This window comes from Callionymus lyra, chromosome 4, assembly GCF_982586985.1.
Source record: "Callionymus lyra chromosome 4, fCalLyr1.hap1.1, whole genome shotgun sequence".
Lineage (NCBI taxonomy): Eukaryota > Metazoa > Chordata > Actinopteri > Syngnathiformes > Callionymidae > Callionymus > Callionymus lyra.
The window spans coordinates 10,645,948-10,668,793 of NC_141821.1; the positions used below are offsets into that span (position 1 = coordinate 10,645,948).

Sequence of the window (22,846 nt, forward strand, 5' to 3'; positions counted from 1 at the left end):
GATCTAAGCCCAACCTAGACAGCCACCTTTAAGGCTTTAACGCTCAGGAATTAGGATTAAGGAGAGTCCGAAGGAAACAAATGGTTGATTATTTACAGCTTCATAAGATGCTAATATGTGACCTGTCGTACGTATATGTGAACCATATCATAAGTATAAAGTTATTATGAACGGTGTGATTTTAAATTAGCACTTTATCTTAGTTAGAAGTGTCTGTCGGTTCCTTTTGCTTGTTACCTTTCAAGGAAGGATATGATTTAGCTACCACGATAAAGAATACTTTTATGCTAACATACAAGCTAGTCATAAAAACATGGGAAATTTGAGACAATTAGCTCCTTGAATGTTGTACCTACTTCAAGACATAGCAGCTCAATAGCTATTGGAATAGCTTATAGCTAATTGAACTACTGAAATCCTGCAAGTCATGGGGTCACATGTAAGTTAGTAAGTAATTTATATTTGTAGAGCGCTTTTCCAGACCAGGGTCACAAAGCGCTTAAACCATCAAAACAATACCCAATTAAATATATACTTAAAAGGTCAAGATAACACAGAGAACAACACAAGAGTCTCAGAAGTAGATCCTGAAAGAAACTGGCAGCCGGTGAAGAGTTTTAAGGATCGGAGAAATGCGAGTTCTTCTACTAGAGCGGGTCAGAATTCTCGCTGCAGAGTTCTGATTTCCCTTTAGCCGGCCACTTTAAAAACCTGTGGCTTGACGGTCGGTTTTCACACCAGGATGGAATTACAACCACCACATCAACAACCGACGCTGTTAACAATGTGACCTCCAGTTGACGCAAGGTCGTAAAAATAGTGTTTTCAACGTTGTTTAGATTTGTACAGTTAAGTGATTTAAGTCAATTCAAAGTTAGCACTCTAGCTAGCCAAGTAAGTAAGTAAGTAATATTTATTTATATAGCGCTTTTCGAGACCAGGGTCACAAATATATAACCTACAGTTCAATAGCAACTTTAGCCTAGCTTGTGCGTTAGCTGTTCTACTGTGATGAGAGCAACATTGTTATCAGTTTATTATTCACCGAAAAGAACCGTCGAAGAGGCGACCGGATCATCCTCAGCGGTCACAAGTTCTCATAAGAGGAGTCACCGGTGGAAACGCCGCGTCAGCGCTGTAAGACACAACTTCCTCCTGAGGCAGAGATAAAAACTTCCCTCCTCAGCCCCCGAGGTGTTGACTGGAACATTTTCAGATTCTCTTGATGTCTCCTCTACCTCTGCCGATGTTTTGTGTAGTCACCTGGGAGGAAGCAGCTGGAGGAGGAAAGTCTGCCGAAGAGAGTTTAAAACAACCTCCCGGCTGTCCGGCCTCTTCCTCCCACGACGGCGAGCTCGCTGAACGACTGATTCTCTCACGGGGGACACATCACTGTGCACTCCCCTCTGAGCAGAACAGAGTGACTCATCGATCGGGGGAAAGAATCGAAACCGGCGCTAAAGAGGAGAGGCTCGGCTCTGGACTGTGTGAGCTGTTAAACCCGGATGACAATACGAGCGACTCACACCCACCAGAGAATTAGCTTTCAGTCATTTTTTTCAGATTCACTTCCTGTCTTAGCCTCGACCCAATCAGAGGGTCTTGTTCTTGTTTTTACCGACAATGCCCTCTGGTGGACACCATAGTCAAACCTTGCAATAAACGTATGTAAGGATAGAAGTCAAGACCCTTGTTGGTTTACAAGTCACGCCCACAACAGTGGGATGTGTTAAAAGTGGGATCAGAACAACTGCTCACACACACACTCACACACACTCACTCGCACAGAACTGTCTTTCTTTCCTCTTCCTCCAGGCCACACAACTCATCAGCATAGTGGAACAGGAAGGCCAGTGTTGAAGGGTCACACATGGAATTCCCCCTGAAGAGCCCGAAAAAGGTCCCGTCTGACCCAGTTGAGCGCCGTCAGAGAAAACGACGGACAGAAGCGGAGCTTCTTTTCAACTAGGCGATTGTGGTCTGAGGCGTCTTTGAGCGCTGCACAGCTGCAGAGGGTCGGACACCTCGGCGCAAGAACCTGGTGTGCGGGACTTGAATCCAGGGAGACACTGAGGGTCACTTTGGATAGTTTGGATCACAGCGAGCCTTTCATTGAGTACCTTAAATTTGTTTAGTCGTGTGAGATTGACCACGAAAACACGCTTAATCTCAGATAGCATCGCTGGTTTCATCGGACTTGATGTGGCCCCTATAAAAGGAATAATAGTTTACCGTATTTTCTGCACTATTAGGCGCACCGGATTATAAGGCGCACCTTCAATGAATGGCCTATTTTAGAACTGTTTTCATAAATAGGGCGCACTGGATTATAAAGTGCATAAAATAAAAGTGTACAAGTGAGTGTACAACAACCAAGAAACACTGGTGGCAGTAATCTCACTCCATAGCTGTCCGCCATGATGTAATGTGCGTCGTTAAACCCACCACGTAATGACGCAATGATGTAATCCTGCCCATGGCGTTTTGGCTCAGTCGGCGCATAGTTGGAAAGTGTTTGTAAACAAGTCACCCACAAGGTAATGTTCATATATAAGACGCTTCGAATTATAAGGTGTACTGTCGTTCTTTGAGAAAATCAAAGGCTTTTAAGTGCGCCTTATAGTGCGGACAATACGGTAGGTCGTCTGTGCTGACCTTGTACCGATTTTATGTGGAACTGCGCTAATAAAAACTTTTAGTCTGCCTTTGGTAAGCTACACAGCTGCAGCGAGAGGCTCCGCCGTACCACTCTGGAAGGGTCAGAATATTTATGTGCAAGTATAAGGACCCCGAAATGGCACCTGTTAAGACATGCTTACGAAAGCGCTTTTCAAAAACTGAGGTCATGCAGTACAAGAAAATACACCTTAAAATAAGGTGCACCTTATTTATACCCGTTCATTGATGTTTGCACTTATGAATAGTAGGTTTTATATGGTAATCTGTCCATCCTTCATGTAATTAAAAGATCGAAAGACCAACAAATCTATCTATAGAGGGAATAACTCATAGCACCTTTTTTTTTACGATTCTATAGCCACAAATAAGGATATAACTAGTAATAAACAAGAATTTGTTCAGTAAACAAAGCTATTACTGATGTAACTCAGTCCGGTTTGAGCTTTTTATCGATGACATCACCGAGGGTGACTCACTCTGGTAACTCAAGAGCCGTCGAGACACAGCGAGGGATTCAAGTTTCCTCGGCAGCGAAGCGTCCGCCAGTCGTCATGAACGCTAGCGAGTGAGGCATCCGCACCCGATCGCTCCGTCAATATTCCCCCCCTTTTTTGGATTTTCTGACACGCCGGACTAATGGCCTCCTGGGCCGCCGGACGCTCGCCCACGCAGCCACAGCAGCACCTCTGGTGGACAAAAGAGATCCAGTCGATACGTCGATGAGGTTTACCTGCTGCCTCAGCCCTTTCAGCGCTCAGCCAGGAGGCCCATTAACCGCGGCGCCCTGGGTTCTCATCGGCCCGAGCAGGTGAACCCGGGCTTCACTGGAAATTGTATGGTTTGCGGAGGGGACTGGGGGGGGGGGCTTGGTCACATGGGAACAGCATCGGCTGGAAAACATGGAAGAACATTAGTCGGGGGGGGGGTGTTGGGGGGTTGTTAGCGCTAAGGTGACAAAAGACCTTTTGTAGATACAAGTTTACACTGTTAACCCCTTTCTCTCTCGGCCTCACATGATTAACAAGAAGCGCTGTGACAAGCGAGGCCTGAGGCTGCGTGTTTGATTCACGGTGTGTCAGGGGTTGTCCAGGATGTTTGGCCCCAGGAGTCTTGTGACACAGCTGACATTCTGGAGGATCGGGAGAGTGGTCAGCTGTTGTCACGACGCCACAAAGGAGAGGATTTGCTACGGGGCAGAAAAATACTGGGGAAGAGCCCTCACTGCACTTTTCTTTTTTTTTTGTCGGTGAAAGCAGTGGTTGAGTCGCAGATGTGCAGACGAATCCGACTCACTTCTCGTGCTGGAAGATTTGATTCATTAAAACATCATCAGAGAGTCTCTAATGTGTGGACAGGAAGTGAGTTAGAATTATTTAAACAGGAATCACTGAATCACACACTTAAGACATTTTTATTCATGCAGGCTTTTCCTTGATTTTCTGGAACTCCTGCGTTGTTTCTCGACGTTATCTTGACCTTTAAAGTATATATTTTAGTGAGTATTGTTTAAGCGCTTTGTGACCCTGGTCTGGAAAAGCGCTCTATAAATATAAATTACTTACTTACTTACACTTTGGGGCCCTTTAATCTCAGTCATTTAGTGAATCTTTCAGACTTGAATTTCTTGACAGGAAGTGGCGTGGAATCCTGCTTAATCTCAGACATGTAAGTAAGTAAGTAAGTAAGTAAGTAATATTTATTTATATAGCGCTTTTCGAGACCAGGGTCACAAAGCGCTTTAACAATCAAAACAATACTCAAAACAGTACATACACAGGAGTTTGAGAAATTCAAGGAAAAGCCTGAACAAATAGAAACGTCTTAAGGTGTTTCTTAAAGGAGACAGTAGATCCATCAAGCGCAAAGAGAGAGGAAGATTGTTCCAAAGCTTAGGAGGAACAGCCTGAAAAGATTTCTCTCCTCTGGTCCTGAGCCGTGTGCGTGGAACCATAAGTAGATTCTGATCCACAGACCTCAGAGCCCGAGCTGGGGTGTAAGGCTGGATCAGATCAGTGATGTAAGGAGGAGCCTGACCATGAATAGATCTGAAAGTAAGAACCAGAATTTTAAAGTTGATCCTGAAAGAAACTGGAAGCCAGTGAAGAGTTTTAAGGATCGGAGAAATGTGAGTTCTTCTACTAGAGCGGGTCAGAATTCTCGCTGCAGAGTTCTGAATCAACTGCAGACGAGACACATCCTTCTTGTTAAGACATGAAAACAAACTGTTACAATAGTCCAGACGAGAAGAAACAAACGCATGGATTACAAGCTCCAGATCATGTTGTGACAACATTTTCCTAGGCGAGGAATACATATTAACATGTAGGCGAGTTCTGTGCTAGACAGGAAGTCCGTAAGACTCATGAGTGAACTAGATAGGAAGAGTCATACTTTGTTAAGTAAAAAAAAACAGGAAACGGCTTGGAGTCCTCCTGAATCCTACACTTCTAACTGAGTCTCTGCGCATCAGGAAGTTCCTCTGACTCGTGCCACTGCTTCATCTCACACATTTGGTGATTTCTGTGCTCGACAGGAAGTAGTTAAGACTCGTGGATACACCTGAGTGAACTAGATACGACATGTCACACCAATGTATGTAATAGACAGTAATAATTTAGGAACATACTATATATGTATATATATTCGCTCATAAGTCCCTCCAGGATGTGAAATTTTGCCAGACAGGAAGTGACTCGGAATCCAATACGAGATAGGTCTGGCGACTTGTGACTCACGCATCTGAAGCGAACTGTGAACAGTGATAGGCTGTTTGGACTCACACCTGCATGTCTCAAGACACGTGTGGTCGGGGTGTGTAGTGACCTGAAAAACAACACAACGGTCTCCCATGTGAAGCGCCTCGCACAATCACTCATTAGCACGTTTCACCTCTTTACCGTGTTTCCTTCGCCGCTGACATTCTCCGACACCCCCTCCCCGCGGCGGCCGTCACATCACATGAGCGTCGTGGGCGACAGGCCAGCTTTGTCTTTTTAAGCCATTAGCGGCTCCTGTCATTCCGCCTCCACATCAACTCCCGACACCCTGTTTTTTTTTTTTGTTTTTCTTTTCCGGGGCGTCGCGTAGAGGTGCGTAAAGAATGGAGTCGTCCACGTCGGGTAATGGACTGACTTTACTCGCCGCCGTGATGAATGTCTTCAGGTAATCGGCTCCCCCCGCCCCCCCCGCCCCCTACCCTGGTGCCCCCCCGTCCCGGTGACCTGTCAGGACTAATGCGTTGAGGAATGTCCAGTCACCTGCTCTGAAATGCAACAGCTCCGTGCTACAGCCGCTCAGGCAGGGGCGTTGTTGCTTATTGCGTATATTTTAAAACCTTCAGATATTGTTTTCTTCTGCTGGACCTGGATCCTGACCTGAGCCCCCCTGACGCCTCATTGATCGCCCCCCGTCTCACCCCACCGTGAGCCTGGCGTACAGGTGGACCTATTGATCGTCACTATTACAAGAACTATTTTTCTCTTAAACGTTCGCTGAACACAAATAAATTCACTTATTCATATTTTTCAAACTGTTGCCCGGTTCAAATGATGATGATGATTTAATGATTATATTATGAATTAATTACTTTTTTATTTTATCTTTAGAATTTGTCTTTTGTTTCTGAAAATGTTTTTTCTTTATATTTTAAATCATATTTCTGTTATTTGTAGAGTCAAATACAAAAAGTTATATAACTTGACACACTTCAAATCCTGAATATTACTTTACATCTGTTTCTTATTTATAATAATAATATATAATATAATTGTAAATAGAAGAGCTTTTGTTTTAATGATCCCAATTTTATTTCGACTTTACTAGTACTAATCTGATATTCTACACACATTTTATGTCATTAATTGGTCTAGATTTCGATTTTAATTGTTTAAATCAATTGAGGGTTTGCTTAGATTAACTTAAATGAGATGGTGATGGATGTAAATGATGGTAAAAGTTTGTTCACAGTTTATTTATTTTTTTAAATGAGTCCCACACATGCAAGTGAGTCCCACTGAGTTGTGTGACAGGAAATAGATGTGACTCATAAATAAAATGCGTTGAGTTGGTCTCTTAAAATCGTTTTCCTCGCGATTCCTGAGACGAACTTAAGGGATTTCAGATCAAGTCAAAACTGATTGATTCAAGCCAGGATGAGATTCAGGTTCTGTTTGACTTTATCACAAGCCTGTGAATCTGGTCACGGGTTCAAAGGAACCGAGGAGAAGCTGAATGTTGGATTAAGTTATTTTTAAAAAAGCATAGAGTCAAAGAGCAGAGTTGACGGTCCAACTTCCTGCGAGCCGTGACACGTGAACTCCATGGTTTCCTGCGTGGCGCGGCAGAATTGTTTCTTATCAGTCGGGATGAGACTCGGAACAGAAAGCGGCAGATGTGGTGAAGCTGGAAATGCGTCTTTGACATAATTATCGGGCCCAGCGGTCGAGGGCGTCGCTGTCACACCTTTTCTTATGAAGAAGCGTCTCCTGCAGGAACGTGTGCGATAAACGAAGCAAATGATGATCAGGAAAATGTCGTCAAGAACCTCATCGCTGTGATGAACTCCACCCTCAGAAGGACAACAGGCGTCATTAGCAACAGGCGCTATCAAGCGCTCATCGTCACGGGGTGAGCCGCGGAGGCCAGTCAGCGCCGGCGCTAAAAACCCCGGATCATTGCATTAAGGAAGACAAGAGGTCTTTGTTTTGGCGGCTCACCTCTGAAGCGGGTCACATGAGGAGCTCACCGGGCTCTGGAAATGCCCCGCCTGAGGTGAGGCGCTCGTGGTGCCACCTCTGCAGACTTCTGCTTTTCTTAAAATTAGAAGAGTGAGTCAGAGTCAGTGGAGTGCTCTGGGGATTTACGTCTCGCTGCGACGCTTCACGAGTCGGGTCGAAGGGTGAGCAGGTGTGAGCGGGTTCTTTTTGCCAACTGAAGGCGCCCCCTACTGTGAACCTCCTTCTACATCCCAGACGTGGAACTGTTCAGAACCGGCCGGTGGTTCTAGAACTATATCGTTTTAAAAATAGTTGTGATATTTGACTCTATAATGATAATAATACTGTTACCTTTAATATATTTACATACCATGTTATTAATAATATAATATTAATTGTATGTATAATAATACAAGTTACCAAAGAATATTTCTAATAAAAACTGACGAACAATTGTGTGTGAAAATTACAAAAAAAGTCGATGTTGTAATCCTTGCACATTTAATCTATTTAGAAAACTAAATAAAAAAAATCAAGTTTATAAACTTGAGGTTACTTTTATTAAGAGGGAGATTAAATTAAAAAATATATATAGTATATTACCTAAAACTATTTCATTGCTCAACAATTATATACTAATCATAGTTTAACAAAAATATAAAAAATCATGCATAAATATAATAAAATAAGAAAAATATATATTTTTAAGATGCAAGATTAAAAAGAGTAATAATTAATCAAAAAAATAAAAAACAATTTACATAAATATTCAGGAAACAATGAATCTTGAATAGTAATGGAAACAGCGAGAAAGCGGTAAAAAGAAAATAGAAACAATAATTCAAAGTTAGTGATTCACGACACACAACTATTCAAAGTAAAGCACACAAAAGTTTCTTTTCACTGAGCTGGATGTTGCAACCAGAAGGCCCTTGATCCATTCTCCATACAATCCGAGTGTGAAGTAACCTCGGGGTCCTCTCACTCCCGACTGAAGAGGCCTCACCTTGAGACATACTTGAGGCTCTGAATGGAAGTTTGGGTTTAGCTTTTGTCCGAGGCGCTCGTCACGCCGCGGTCGACGCTCCCTGAGAAAAACAGCCACGGCGAAGCCACGAGGGCAGACTCGGCGACGGCGGCTCTTTAAAGATGCCTGTGGTCGTCCCACCGCCCGACCTTGAGCTCCAAACACAGATAAGTGCTCGTTGAAGGATCTCGAAACCTTCGGCTAAATATAGCAAAAAAAAAACACAACCCTGTCCTGGGTGAGAGTTGTGCGCACGGATGGTGGCGTCAGCTGATGGAAATCAGTTACACGCCGAGATCACAGACTTTTTCTGTCTCTTTAAGAGCCAACACCGAGGGCGAAAGTGTTTTGGTTGGACATTCCTGGGATTCCTCCGGTGTGTTCTGGAGCGTGGCTGTCAGTCCGTACGCAAGACGTATAGGTGATGGTTTTCTAACACGTCTGCCGGCGCTCCATGGATCAAGATAGCGCTGAGCCGGTGACACTAATGTGTTCGGCTCGCGGTTCTCGTGGCGGATAACAAGTCGTTGATTTCGTTTTATGACTCAAAAAGTTATATTGTGAATCATCGGGTGTTGGTTTGAGTGTTCGCAGGAAGAGCTCGTGACATACTTGATCATCTTACGATGTCGTGAGTTTTATTTTGAAGGGAAAAAAATGATACATGTGCAAAAAAAAACTGTACATTTTTGTGAAAGTTCATTGTTGTTGTTGTATTTACTATTGTTTTATTCTTAATATTTTTTGGGATTGTTTTCTTTTAATTTGTTTATTACATGTTGCATCTTTTTGGGGAATTTCTGAAAAACAAGTTTAAATAATTAATTACAGCTTTGGAGAAATTTGAGGCTCAAGAAAACATATCTTTTCAAATTGCATTAAATAAGCACTTTCTTTTTATTATTACGCCTTTTCTTTGGTCCATTTTTCTTTTATCATTAACTATTGAAATTAACTATTTTGATCAACAAACTTGCAAAAAAAGTGAAGGAAATTTAATATTAAAAAAATATTTAAAAGTGCAAAAATGTGGCGTCCATTTTGTTTCACAGTTAGTTTCCTTAAATAATATTATTGATTGTAACAGACTTCTCGAATGATAAACACAATATATTCTTAAATAGAGTACATCTTTTGGGGACTTCTACAAACAAAACAGCTTGAGTACCATAAACATTACACGTTGCTATGCTACGTAGCTAGCTAGCTTTGTACAGTATATATCGGTGTCATTTGTCGCTTTACATTGTGTACGATCCTGTTCGGTGTTGTTGTCCAAAGCAAAGGTCCAGCTTTAATGTCCTGTATGAACAACAGTCGCTCTCAGTTGATGTTGTTTGCTACTAGCGTTAGCTACTAGTGTTAGCTACTAGCCGGTAGTATAGATCAACGGTTGCTCTTGTCCACATCAATATCCTCCAAGTTGACGTCAGTAATCAGGTCGTGTTCAAGTTATTATATTTATCGTTCCCTTTCAGTCGGATCTATACAGGCGTAGGCCGCGATCGACCCAGCAACAGGCGTTCTTTTCTCAGGTGTTCGACACCGCGTGACCCACGTAGGAGAGCCAAAGTTTTCAGACGCGAGCGCTACACCTACCGAGGGCTCTCTGCTCTCGCGCGGCGTAGGAGTCGTCCTCCTGTTGCGTGCTAGCATGCTAGCGCTAACAGGACCAGCTGTCCAAACGGGACGGTGGAGACGAGACGGTTGTCGAAGGTGTCGCGACGCCGGTCGGAAAACACACACCATTTGGTACTTTCTGAGCTTCAAAACTTTCCCGACGCCTCCGTTCGGTCAAAAGGTGTTGCTTTTGGTAGGACTTTGAAGTGTGTGTGAACTCAGAGAGAAACCGTACGGTTGATCATCACCGTCGTGAGATGTGGTTTTGAAGGATGCAGACCCGGAGAAGCGACGTCTCGTCTCCCTGCAGAACGAAACAAAAATTGGCTCTCGAGAGGGATTTTTGCAGCTGTGGCTCAGCGGTGTTGACCCGAGTCGCCCCTCCTCCTCCTCCAGAACCTTTCACCCCCGTGTCCTCCTGCCCTTTCCCCCGACTTGAACCCTGGTGTCTGCTGAGGCTTCTCCCACACGTCCTCTTATCGCAGCGCCGCTTCACTTCCTGTTCCGTGGTTTTTACTTCCAACAAGACGTGCTGTTGCCATGTCTGATTTTACACTTATTCAACTTAAATATTGTCGTGTGTATTCGTCCAGTCAAAATAAATGAGATGAAAACCATGTTCAAATGTAGCCTTTAGCACGGCATTGCTGTATCAACTGTACCTCACTAGAATAAACTCTTAAGAGTGTGAATAAGTGAATTAAAAACTATATAAATCGAAATTACAGCATGTATAAATGTAATTTGGGCAAATTAAAAAAGAGATATGGTTCAAATGATACTTAAATATATCATGAATACTAGTTAATTTAATTTTTATTACATATTATTTATTGAATAAATTATTAGAGTTGCATATGCTCACTTTAATGTTATGTCTTGGTTTTACCTTTTGGAATTTATCTTTATTTCATAATTTTTCCCCCGAAAAAAACTTTATTCTTGGCTATAAACATGTTATTATTCTGATATTAATCATGATAAGTGGCAAAAAAACAAGTAGTAATTAAACGCATTGAGCGATGTTGAAATAGTTTGATCGCAACACACAAAGACCCACACACGCACACAAAGACAGTAGGCGTGTGGGGTGAGAGCAGAAGAAGAAGAACAAATGTTGGCTTGTTGTAGTTCCTCTCGGAGGAGAATCGATGTGAAGCTCTCCGCGGACCAGAAGGTTCTCGGTGGGAGTAAGAATCATCAAAATAGATGTTGGAACTGAATCGACGCTTGAATTTACTCCAGGTACTCTCACCGGGGCCTGCTGGTGCACGACTACAACCTCCGCTGGTTTTTCTTCTCTTGAACATCTTCTGTGATTCAACCAGCCTCGTGACCTTTGCCCTCTCTCTCTCTCTCCCCGTGCAGTGACCAGCTACAGTACTGTGGTGGAGGCGAGCACAGAGTCGGACGACGATGACAAGCTGCACATCGTGGAGGAGGAAGGCAGCCTGGCCGACGGCGCCGACTGCGACAGCACCCTGCCGGACGACGAGCTCCGCAGGGAGTCCTGCTGGGAGCGAGGTGAGACTCAGAAACACGTCGCCGCCCACTCGCCATCTTTACGGTCACACTGGTTCCATTGTGAAAGCTTGGTTTTCAAAAAAAAAAAAAAGAGTGATTCCATATGCGACTTTACGCAACATTTTGATTCATTCGTTGTATTTTGATGAAATAATTTCCCTCGATATTCGTCTTATATTCTGTTTTAAACATTATTTACTATTGTTTTTTAAATGTGTTTTACATAAATATAACTTAATAGAACAGTTAAATTAATGAATTGTACACTGAAATCAGAATTAAATTTATATACTGGTTAAATTATTATTTAGCTTTATTTTTTGTTCAATTTTTGGTTTTAATTATTTTAAATAATCAAGTATTTCTCTTAGTTCAATGCATTTCATGTTTAAATACTGATTTTTAAAACATAAATTACATTAGTTCATTTTTTTAAATGTACAGTTTATTGGAATCTTTTTAAAATGTAACTCTTTTTTTTTTAAAATTTATTTCTGCAAGATATATACACGTATATTTGTTCTACAAAGATACATATTTTGACTATGGTTCTTATTTAATTTATATTATTTTTATTTTATTTTATTATTCAATCAATTCTTTCATTTTTATCGAATTAAACGTTGCGGTGATGACTTGATACGGTAAGAAAACAACCTTAACTAACTTATTTCGAAGCTAGTTGGGTTGAAGTCTGGGTCTCTTGGCTGCGGCTGCTGCCCCCACGACTCCAACCTTTGTCGAGATCAAACACACTCGCCGCACTATTGTGTACGACGGTGGATTTATCTACCCGACAACAAACCGATCGTCCTTTCGCACGGACACCATCGGGTCGTAAAACTCTCCTACTATTGTCGGAGGTCGTCAGGTGTTGGCCGGCATGTGCGCACATCAGAGCCGCCCGGTCTTTTGTCCTGGACCTGAAACAGAGTTGTGCGGAAGCAGGTACTACACTACACTCTTTTCCGAGCGAGGCAGGAAGTGCGATACCAGACGAGGACAATGCCGACAACCTTCAGAAAATAGCCGAGTGCAAGGTTTATGACACCGGCGAGCTGCGCGGGGTCGCGCCGTGAACTCGGCTTTACCTCGGGAGGAAGTGACATCATCGCGACATCTCACCCCGTTTAAAATAACAACCGCAGGTGTTGAAGGTCTTTTATCGGTGACGCAGGATCTCTGCAGCTACGTGAAAAAAAAAAGTTGCTTTCTTGAGTTTCACTCTGAGAGGAGTCACTTTATGTCGTTATTGTTGAGAGCGAGACGTCGTGTGTGGTCGACACGCCGAGACAAATAGTTATGAAACGACTTTCCCCGAGACTTACATGAACACACAACTGACCCTTGAGCAATGTAGCATTAGCAGCAACACCACTAGCAACATAGCTCTTTAGCATATTGAAAAATAATGTACATGAGAAGATGAAGGGGCTTGTAATTTATCCTATTCTTTTAATATTTCTTAAACTTTAACATGCCCGCCTGGACCGGCTGATATCGACAGATTCCCAAAAATGCCTGAGATACTGCTAAGGACTAAAAGAAGGATAAAAACGCTTAAAACTATATAATAGTAACTACAGAACCTCTCGTTTTAAACTTACTTCCTTGGAATGAGAGAAATATTCTTAAGATTTCAATTGGTTTTAAACGATCCGTCGCATGGTTGGCTGACAAAAAAAAGTGGAAATAATGTTCAGGTTGATATTGTTACCTGTAAAAACATCAGTGTGTTACAGAAAAGTTTCCGCGTCTTAGAAGGATTTTTTGGTTTGTGGTGTGATCTAGTTTGACGCCCGTTACTATAGACTCCCCTCATCAGATGTTTGTAAGTAAGTAAGTAAGTCATTTTTATTTGTTTAGCGCTTTTCCAGACCAGGGTCACAAAGCGCTTAAACAATCAAAACAATATTCAATAAAGTATATACTTTAAAGATCAAGATAAAACTGATAACACAACAGGAGTTCCAGAAAATCAAGGAAAAGCCTGAACAAATAGAAATGTCTTAAGATGTTTCTTAAAGGAGTGTTTGTTCAGAAGGTTCAATAAAAAAACACAAAAAAAAACAGATTTGAATCAACTATGAAAACGTTCATCAGGAAAAAAGGCAACGATTTCTTTGTTAAACTCAAACAGGCGATTAAAACAATCATCTTTCTCTTGGAGACGGAGAAACACCAGCGTCGAAGACTATTATCGACAAATGAGTTTGTCTGCAACAAATCAAGGTTCGACTAATAGCTGCTGTGGTTTTTTTTTTACCTCATGTAGAAACAAAACAATCCCAGTCGAAAAAGAAGCCAGTTTCACACTCGCGGTGACTCACAACACAGTGATTCTACTTTTTTAACAAATTGAAATCCACAGTTTTACTGTAAAGTTAAATCTGTAATTTCAATGTTTCGGGGATTGATTCCGTCTCCCCGGGCGACGTCACGTCATCAGTTGGATTCCACGTTGATGCGAGCGAGAGTTTTGAAGCCGCCCTGTCGTTGACGTTGTGATGTAACGCAGGGAAAGCCTCGGTCGCCTTAAACAAACACCCTCCTCTCCTCCCTCCCTGAGACGCTTTCACTCACGAAGTCTCGTCCTCCGCCTGGAAAGCGGTGACCACCACCCTCTAATCTTCTCCTCCGACTCGAAAAAGGGAAAAGCCCGGACGCTCCCTCCTCCCGGGACGGACGCCATGTCTCTCGAATCATGCCTCTTGATTCCACGCCATCACGGGGGCCCCTCTCTCGCCGGCTCTCGTGACTCATGGGCTCACGGACGTGGCTCTGAAAGTGCAGCTCGCTCTCCTCCAGGAGCTCCACCTGACACGGGAGTGTCTTCTCGCCCTCCTTCCATATTTGATGACTCGTCTCATCCTCACGAGGGCGGAGAAGCGTGGACGCCGCCAGCCGAGCTTCACTTCGATGAGACTTCTCACGCTCTGTGTTTCCTCAGCGAGCGGCCTGACGTCCAGAGATGATACACAGTGTTCCTCTGGAGCTCGGAGGAACACCTACATTCCTGCGAGCGATATGTCATGATGGGAGCGGGGAGAGCTGCAGGGACGGAGGTGGACGACCGGAGTCTTTATACGACTCTACTTCAACATCCAAACAGTTGTATTCTCGCTATAAAGCCGACGTATGTTCGCGTCTCATCGCTCTCTGTCGCTACACTGATGATGTAACACTTGAACACGAGCACTTTATCACTCATTTATCAGCTTCACTCACTTCCAGCTAAGACTCTTTCTTTTGTCTGCATCCACCAATGGAATATTGACTCATTTAATTCAAAGTTTTACTGAAAATGTTCGCATCATTATGCAGACGTTTTTGTATTGAATTGAAAAGGTTACAAATAAGAAAAAACTAGAATTTACATTTACATTATTTTTTATTATTGTTATTATAATATGAAAATCAATTTCATGTTGTTTGCATAAGCATTTTTTTTTAATTAAAAATAAAGGCGTTGACACCGTTTTACCATAGTTTCATATTTAATTAAAAAAGCTATAAATAAAAAAATATTTTGTGCTTTGTACAAATGTCGCTGAACACTTGTTTTTTAATAACATATATATTAATAAATAGATAATAAATAATACATTTTATGAATGAAAAAATATTGAATGTAACTTTTTTTTCCCACTATTCCGATATTAAGAACAAAAACTAATTCAACCTTCTAATATAGAAATTATTGAATTTCTCAAAAGTAAATGATTCAAAGCTTAAAAAACTATTTAAAATCATATAATAAAGATAAACTTCTTCAATGAGATCAGACAGTTTGTGACTCACGGGATGTGACAGACAGATCCAGGTCACTTAAGATAAGTGGAAATGACTTAAATTAACTGAATCCTAAACTCAAACTACTACAACTTCTTAAACTGAAAATCTTCAAAATGAAAACTGCAATTCAATCCTAAAATGGTTTAAAAGAATGTTCCGAGTCGGTCGCGTGACCACACGAGGAAACAAGGGGTCGTAAGGTCAGGCAGGAAGTGCATGATGGGACATCACGCAGCCGAGGTGTGGGCACGTGCAGAAGGGAGGAGTGGGTGGTCTCAGGTGCAGGAGAAATGAAACACAACATCCTGCCTCGACCTCCGAGCAAGGCGTTCAGTTCACATCCCTGCGTCAGCACGTAAACGCAGGGGAGTCCAGTGATGTAACACACACACGCCGAGTTCTGGAGCCCGAGGATGCGTTCAAGTGTTCACAGGCTGCTTTGGTTAGACCGTCAGCCGGAGCAAATCTACAGTGTTTCAAGAGATATACCTTCTCATATCTCATAATTGATCAAGGATACACTTATAGTAAACTGCTAGTTTGTGTACATTTGTTTTCCTGTTAAACACAATTGTTCAAGACTGATCTCTATACTTGCATTAAATAAAATAAAACCAATATGTATAAATATTTATATATAATCATTTTTCATGTTTTTGAGCATAAAAATATATATATATATTGTTTAGTGTACTTCCATTTTTTATTGTTATACCATCAAGCTAACTTCAAGTAGCATTAGCATGCTAGTGCTTTGTGCAACTTCGTACTTCGTACAAATGTCTTTGAACACTTGTTTTTGTAATAATATAAATTAATAAATATATAATAAATAGTACATTTTGGACTTAATGAGATATTACATCTTCAACGCTAATAATAGCAAATTTAAACAGGTTTTAAGGAACAGTTAGCTTAGCAGTGAAATTCAATTCATAGCAGATTAAACCAAACTTTATTAGTAAGTTCGTTTTTTTAAATACAGGCAGTTACTTTACTAAACTATATTGAAGTAAGTTTTAAAAGTAAATATTACTTTTGTATAAAATATAAAAAGTATTATGAATATTAGAAAAAAAGCTATGTGAACAGGCTAATGTGACTGTGAATGTTTCTTAATTTTCACTGATACTAAGATCTATGGCTAATTAGCTTAGCATCTGTATGCTAGCTTGAACAGTTGCAAAAAACTGTACATTTTTTTGGTCACAAAATCTAAAACATTACGATCAACACAATGTTTGTAACGGTGTAACTCTCTGGACCTGGTGTGTGGTGATCAGCACGAGTGAGGAATGCGAGAACTTTGCGTCCAAAAGTATAAATTCTCAGAGTGTGAGCATATTTGAGGGTGTTATTAACGGCGATGAGGTCATGGGAGAAAAGTTTTTACGACGTTCGGAGAAACGACTTCCTCCGCACCTGCTGCCGACTCCTCTCAGACACCGTTGAGAACCTCGTGTCTCAGGACTGACCCGGGGTCAGGAGGTCGTGCATTGTAGCGACTTAAACTCTCGCGTGTCGTGTTGTCGTCGTTGAGGTGCAGCGCAGGAAGTTCTTTGTGAGTCCGTGAGTCACGACGTGCTACACCTGTTAGCATCTCCACGGAGAATACAGCTGCACCCGTCACTCAACACAGCTCACAAGACACGATCTCCAGATCTCCATGAAGCAGAATTGAGTCACTGACACTACAGTAGCACAGTCGACAGGATGTGGCTTTAACTTTCTGGTCCATAAACAAGATTCTCTCTCGGCCGTATCAACAATCTGATGATACGATATGTATCAACATACAGGGTCGACCATACGATATATTGTGATAGTGTAGTAACAAGTATATATTTGTAGTGTTGTCGAGTACTTGACTCTGGTGTTGTGATAATGTAGTAACAAGTATATATGTGTAGTATCGTCGAGTACTTGACTCTGGTTTTGTGATAGTGTAGTAACAAGTATATATTTCTAGTACTGTTTAGTACTTGACTCTGGTGTTGTGATAATGTAGTAACAAGTATATATGTGTAGTATCGTCGAGTACTTGACTCTGGTTTTGTGATAGTGTAGTAACAAGTATATATGTGTAGTTTTGTCGTGTACTTGACTCTGGTTTTGTGATTGTGTAGTAACAAGTATATATGTGTAGTATTGTCGAGTACTTGACTCTGGTGTTGTGATAGTGTAGTAACAAGTATATATTTGTAGTATTGTCGAGTACTTGACTCTGGTTTTGTGATAGTGTAGTAACAAGTATATATTTCTAGTATTGTTTAGTACTTGACTCTGGTGTTGTGATAGTGTAGTAACAAGTATATATTTGTAGTATTGTCGAGTACTAGACTCTGATTTTGTGATAGTGTAGTAACAAGTACTGTATATATTTCTAGTATTGTTTAGTACTTGACTCTGGTGTTGTGATAGTGTAGTAACAAGTATATATGTGTAGTATCGTCGAGTACTTGACTCTGGTTTTGTGATAGTTTAGTAACAAGGATATATTTGCAGTATTGTCGAGTACTTGACTCTGGTGTTGCAATAGTGTAGTAACAAGGATATATGTGTAGTGTTGTCGAGTACTTGACTCTGGTGTTGTGATAGTGTAGTAACAAGTATATATGTGTAGTATTGTCCAGTACTTCACTCTGGTGTTGTAGTATTTACAGATCGCATGACTCTTGACGAAGTCGTAACTGCTTTTCGATTGTCTTCAAACCAAAATATGTCCAAACATCAGTCCACAGTATCCCCTCGTCCTCAGTCATCAGGGGGATCTCAAAGTATTTCATCGTTCCTTTAGCTGCTACAGTACATAATGACTGCTGCCATCTAGCAACCTGAAGTTTAATTAAAGTAAAATAAAAATGAACAAAGAGCATACATATTTGCATGTTAATTGTAAATGAAAAACCTTTATTTTATACCAAATCTACGGAGATAAAAACGATTAATAACTATTGTAACTTTCAAAAAACGAATTTTTCTTCCTCTTGTTCACTAACCGGACAAGGAGGCGCTTTATACCGATCTGGACGTGTCATCAGTCGCTCAAGAAGATCGGATCCGACATTAAAGTCGCCGCTTCCTTTGTCGTCTTCTGACGTCTTACACTTACAAGTTGTGCTTTGTTGGCTCATAGAGGTTTATAGACGTACAAAAGCACATCTGAGCGCCACACGCTAGAAACTATGACGACCACCTGGGTGACCCGGGCGACACCGACTCCTCTGATGTTGCCATGTTTCCTCGCAGTGAAAGAAGACTACGTGTCGGACGGCGACGATGGCGGCAGCACGGACGCCCTGGTGGAGGAGATGCTCCAGCAGGGCGACACCGCCGTCATCTACCCAGAGGCGCCCGAGGAGGAGATGCAGCGCCACGGCACACCTGAGGCCAGCATCCACGACGAGAACGGTGGGTCTCTAACTTCACCCAGACACGGACACCCCCCATAGTCGGGGACCCCCTTATGAAAAATTACATTGGAAGAATTTAAAAACAATATGTATGAATATTTATATGTAATAATCGTTCATGTTTTAAGCATGAAATATGTATATAATGTTTGCTGTACTTCCATTTATTTTTTTTGTAGCATCAAGCTAGCTTCGCTTATTCAAGTAGCATTAGCATGCTAGTAATTTGTGCAATGTTGTACTTTGTATAAAAGTCTTTAAACACTTGTTTTTGTAATAATATAAATAAATAAATAGATAATATACAATATATTTTAGACTAAATGAGACAGTAAATCTTCAACAATATTATAATAAAAGATGGAAACAGGTATTTAGGAAAAGTTCGCTTAGCAGTGCAATTCATAGCAGATTAAACAAAACTCTATTCATCGCTTTTTTAAAAATACCTTTTTTATATAGACATTTTATTTACTAAAAAGTATTAAAGTAAGTTAAAAAAGCAAATATTACTTTGATATAAAATATAAAATGTTTTATAAATATTAGAAAAAAGCTACCTTTTTCATAATTATACCATCAAGCTAACTTAGCTTATTCAAGTAGCATTAGCATGCTAGTACTTTGTGCAACGTCGTACTTCGTACAAATGTCTTTTAACACTTGTTTTTGTAATAATATAAATGAATGAATAGATAAATAATACATTTTAGACTAAACGAGATATTACATCTTCAACACTAATAATAACAAATTTAAACAGGTTTTAAGAAACAGTTAGCTTAGCAGTGCAATTCAATTCATAGCAGATTAAACAAAACTCGATTAGTAAGTTACTTTACTAAAAAAGTATTAAAGTAAGTTTAAAAAAAAAAAAACTTTTACATAAAATATAAAAAGTATTATGAATATTAGAAAAAAGCTACATGAACAGGCTAATGTGACTGTGAATGTTTATTAATTTTTTACTGATACTAAGATCTATGTCAATGACATTTAATCAAAATAAAAAATGTAATAACAAAAATGATAATAAGTGCTAGTTGTATTAATAAATAAATGACTATTTTTCTTAAATGTATTTATAAAAAACACTTAAAAAAAAGATGGTTCTTTTATGTCATTAGTCATAAGAAACAATATATTTCATACATGTTTTGGGATGTTTTTTGTATTTAGTGAAGCTGAAGTTGTAAACGCTTTAATAGCATTATTTCAAGAAGAAGATCATTTCGGGGAAACCGTGATTATTTTTCTGTACGACTGCGTCACCCGATTGATGTATGTTGCGTCAAACTTTCAATGTTTAGATGACAATGAGATATTTTTTTAGCAGCCATTAGTGCTGTTCGTCTGCTAGCTAGCTAGCTACAAGCTACAAGCTAACAGCAAATAGCCCGGTTAGGTCATAGGTGGTGTGTTTAGGTTCAATCTTAAACTTGACATTCCGAAGATCAAGGCTGTTTGTGAGGTGTACGTTCTGGGCAAATGGTTACAAACTTAAAAGAAAAAAAACCCCACTGTCATAAGACTCAAATAAGAGCTTCAAAAAGCAGCTGTGAGAGGCGTGACCTCCACTAAGTACACACACAGGAACGCACACACACACACACACACTGAAAGTGTATCTTATCGTGAAGGTAGATGGAAGCTTTAACTCGATTATGGAAGCGCACACTCCAGCCATTACTTGCATGTAGCCGGTCATTACCTCTCACCCCCGGGGCGACTCTACCTGCTCACCTCAGGTGTTAACTCCTCCCATTAACTCGCATCATTACACACAACGCTGCAATTTGTTAAAGTGCAGCAGCGTTTACAGCTACCTGCTATCACCGCGGGGCGGGGGGGGGGTGAACACTAACACCTGAGTAAATTTGTCACGTCTGTGCGAGCGCTGACTCACGGCTACCTGCGATAAAGGTGTGTGTGTGCCTTTCCGTCCGGCGGCCCTCACCTGTCGCCGAAACTTAATACATCACCTGTTAACGCAGAAATGCTTCACCTGTGTGGGACTGAGACCCTCTGTTGAGGAGGATTCTGGTCTCACTTTTTTTTTTTAACTCATGTAGTTTCACGCTTTTCACCGGGTTTAGTTTTCCACGAACAACACTGATGGTACGTTTATTCGTGGTGTTGACGTCAGCGTCACAAATACCACAGACGTTACTAATCTACAGTTGACACACTCGGTTCAGCAGCCAGTCAAACTGTATTCTTTTTACTGCAGCGGATGGATTTTAGAACCAAAGTACATCAACATTTTTTACATTAAATACACCTTTTTATGAATGATTACATTGATTTTTAAGTTAGTATTTATGCTTTTCAAAATCTTATGGTTAACTTTATTTTATATTTTCATATATAACAAGTGTTAATCTAGATAAAAATATATATTTTAATTGCATTATATAGTCATTGATTGACTGATATTTGATCATTTGATAATGATACTCAGAACACTTATATAGATATATATTGTAAAATATAATAAAATAAAAATAGAATAAGTGGCTCTTTGATGAGTACAATTTAACACAACATTTAGAGAAATGATGTGTTATAACTCAAATACTTTATTTTATTTCTTGAACATATATACCTTAAAATTCTGTTGTATTATATATTTATATTATTATTAGTCATAGTTAATCAATTTAATCTTTCATTTTTATATATTTCTTCTATAGGGATGACAATAGTTTTGAACTAAATGGTTGTTTTTTTAAAAACCTAAGATTCTCCTAAGAATTTTCTGTTTATAACATTTTGTGTCAAGCTTTTCTAAAAGATTTAAAGGGGGATGGGGGGGTGGGGGGGTAGTTCTTGTCCTAGCTTCCTTTAACCCCGACTTTATCAATTGTGAACAGCAGGATTCTGCCCGACAAACAACCGGTGACTCACCAGGTATTGAGATGTAAACGACAAAAGCAAGGAAGTGGAGATGAAGCATGAGGAGAACCTCACGCTGTGATCTTCTCCAGCTTCATTTCAATAAGAAACAAGCTCGGCTGTCATGTGCGTACCTGGCTGTTGTTTACCTGGGGGGGGGGGGGGGGAGGAGCTCCCGATGATCACGTGACCTCAGACAAGCATCCCACCTTCTTCTTCTCCTCCTCCTCCTCACACGGCGTCCTCTCCTTCGCTCCTCAGGCACTCCCGACTCCTTCTCGCAGCTGCTCACCTGCCCCTACTGCGCTCGCGGCTACAAGCGCTACAGCTCGCTGAAGGAGCACATCAAGTACCGGCACGAGAAGACGGAGGAGTGCTTCAGCTGCCCCGAGTGCACCTACACCTTCGCACACCGGGCCCAGCTGGAGAGACACATGAGCGCTCACAAGACGGGAAGGGATCCGGTAAGAATTTTTTTTTTTTTTTTTTAAATCCTCAAACTTTAGCCATCGATTGAAGTCTCTGTTTTCAGCTGTCAATCAATAGACATGAACTCTTGCCCTCCGACCCCCCCCTCATTGATTAATGACATTGTGACATGAATTGGTAGCGGTGCAAAGGTTGTGTTTTCGTTGTGTGCGTCAATGACCGAGACCCCCCCCCCCTGCCCCCCCTCTCTCGACAGAGGCCCATCGCGCAGTCCGGAGGCAACCGCAAATTCAAGTGCACTGAATGTGACAAGGCGTTCAAGTACAAGCACCACCTGAAGGAGCACCTGCGCATCCACAGCGGTGAGTGGACCAGCCCTCGTCGCCGTGGCGACGGTCGGCGTGTGTTTGCTAATACTCGGTACCGGTGTCATGACCCGAGGAAAATTAGCCGCCGGGATAGAAATGGTTAAAAACTAAAGTCTAATCCATGTGATTTCAGCCTCAGGTATTTACTGAATCAAGTTAACTAAACCAAAAACTAGTTCTTAAATGAACGCACAAATCAACGAGTTGACACAACTAGATATCCGGAAATATTTTTGTGTTTATCTTGGTAAATATTTGATCGTGTGATTTTGTGTAAAGATTGGTTTCGTTTACCAGTAGCTGCCGTGCTCGCGGATTAACACGTCGCTTTAACTCAGGGATCCTCAAACTCGCCATTTGCTGCCCGTTTAAGATTCTACG

The 22,846-nt window shown here is 41.1% G+C and overlaps 1 protein-coding gene across 1 annotated transcript in view; it reads left to right on the top strand.

The window, feature by feature from the left end:
• zeb1b (zinc finger E-box binding homeobox 1b) overlaps window positions 1–22,846 on the top strand; it is a 52,828-nt gene that overhangs the window by 21,276 nt on the left and 8,706 nt on the right. Inside the window, exons 2-5 of the mRNA XM_087788740.1 lie at window positions 11,410–11,565; window positions 18,610–18,771; window positions 21,930–22,132; window positions 22,354–22,459. Coding sequence (XP_087644866.1) covers window positions 11,410–11,565; window positions 18,610–18,771; window positions 21,930–22,132; window positions 22,354–22,459 — 627 coding nt within the window. The remainder of the gene's footprint in view (window positions 1–11,409; window positions 11,566–18,609; window positions 18,772–21,929; window positions 22,133–22,353; window positions 22,460–22,846) is intronic.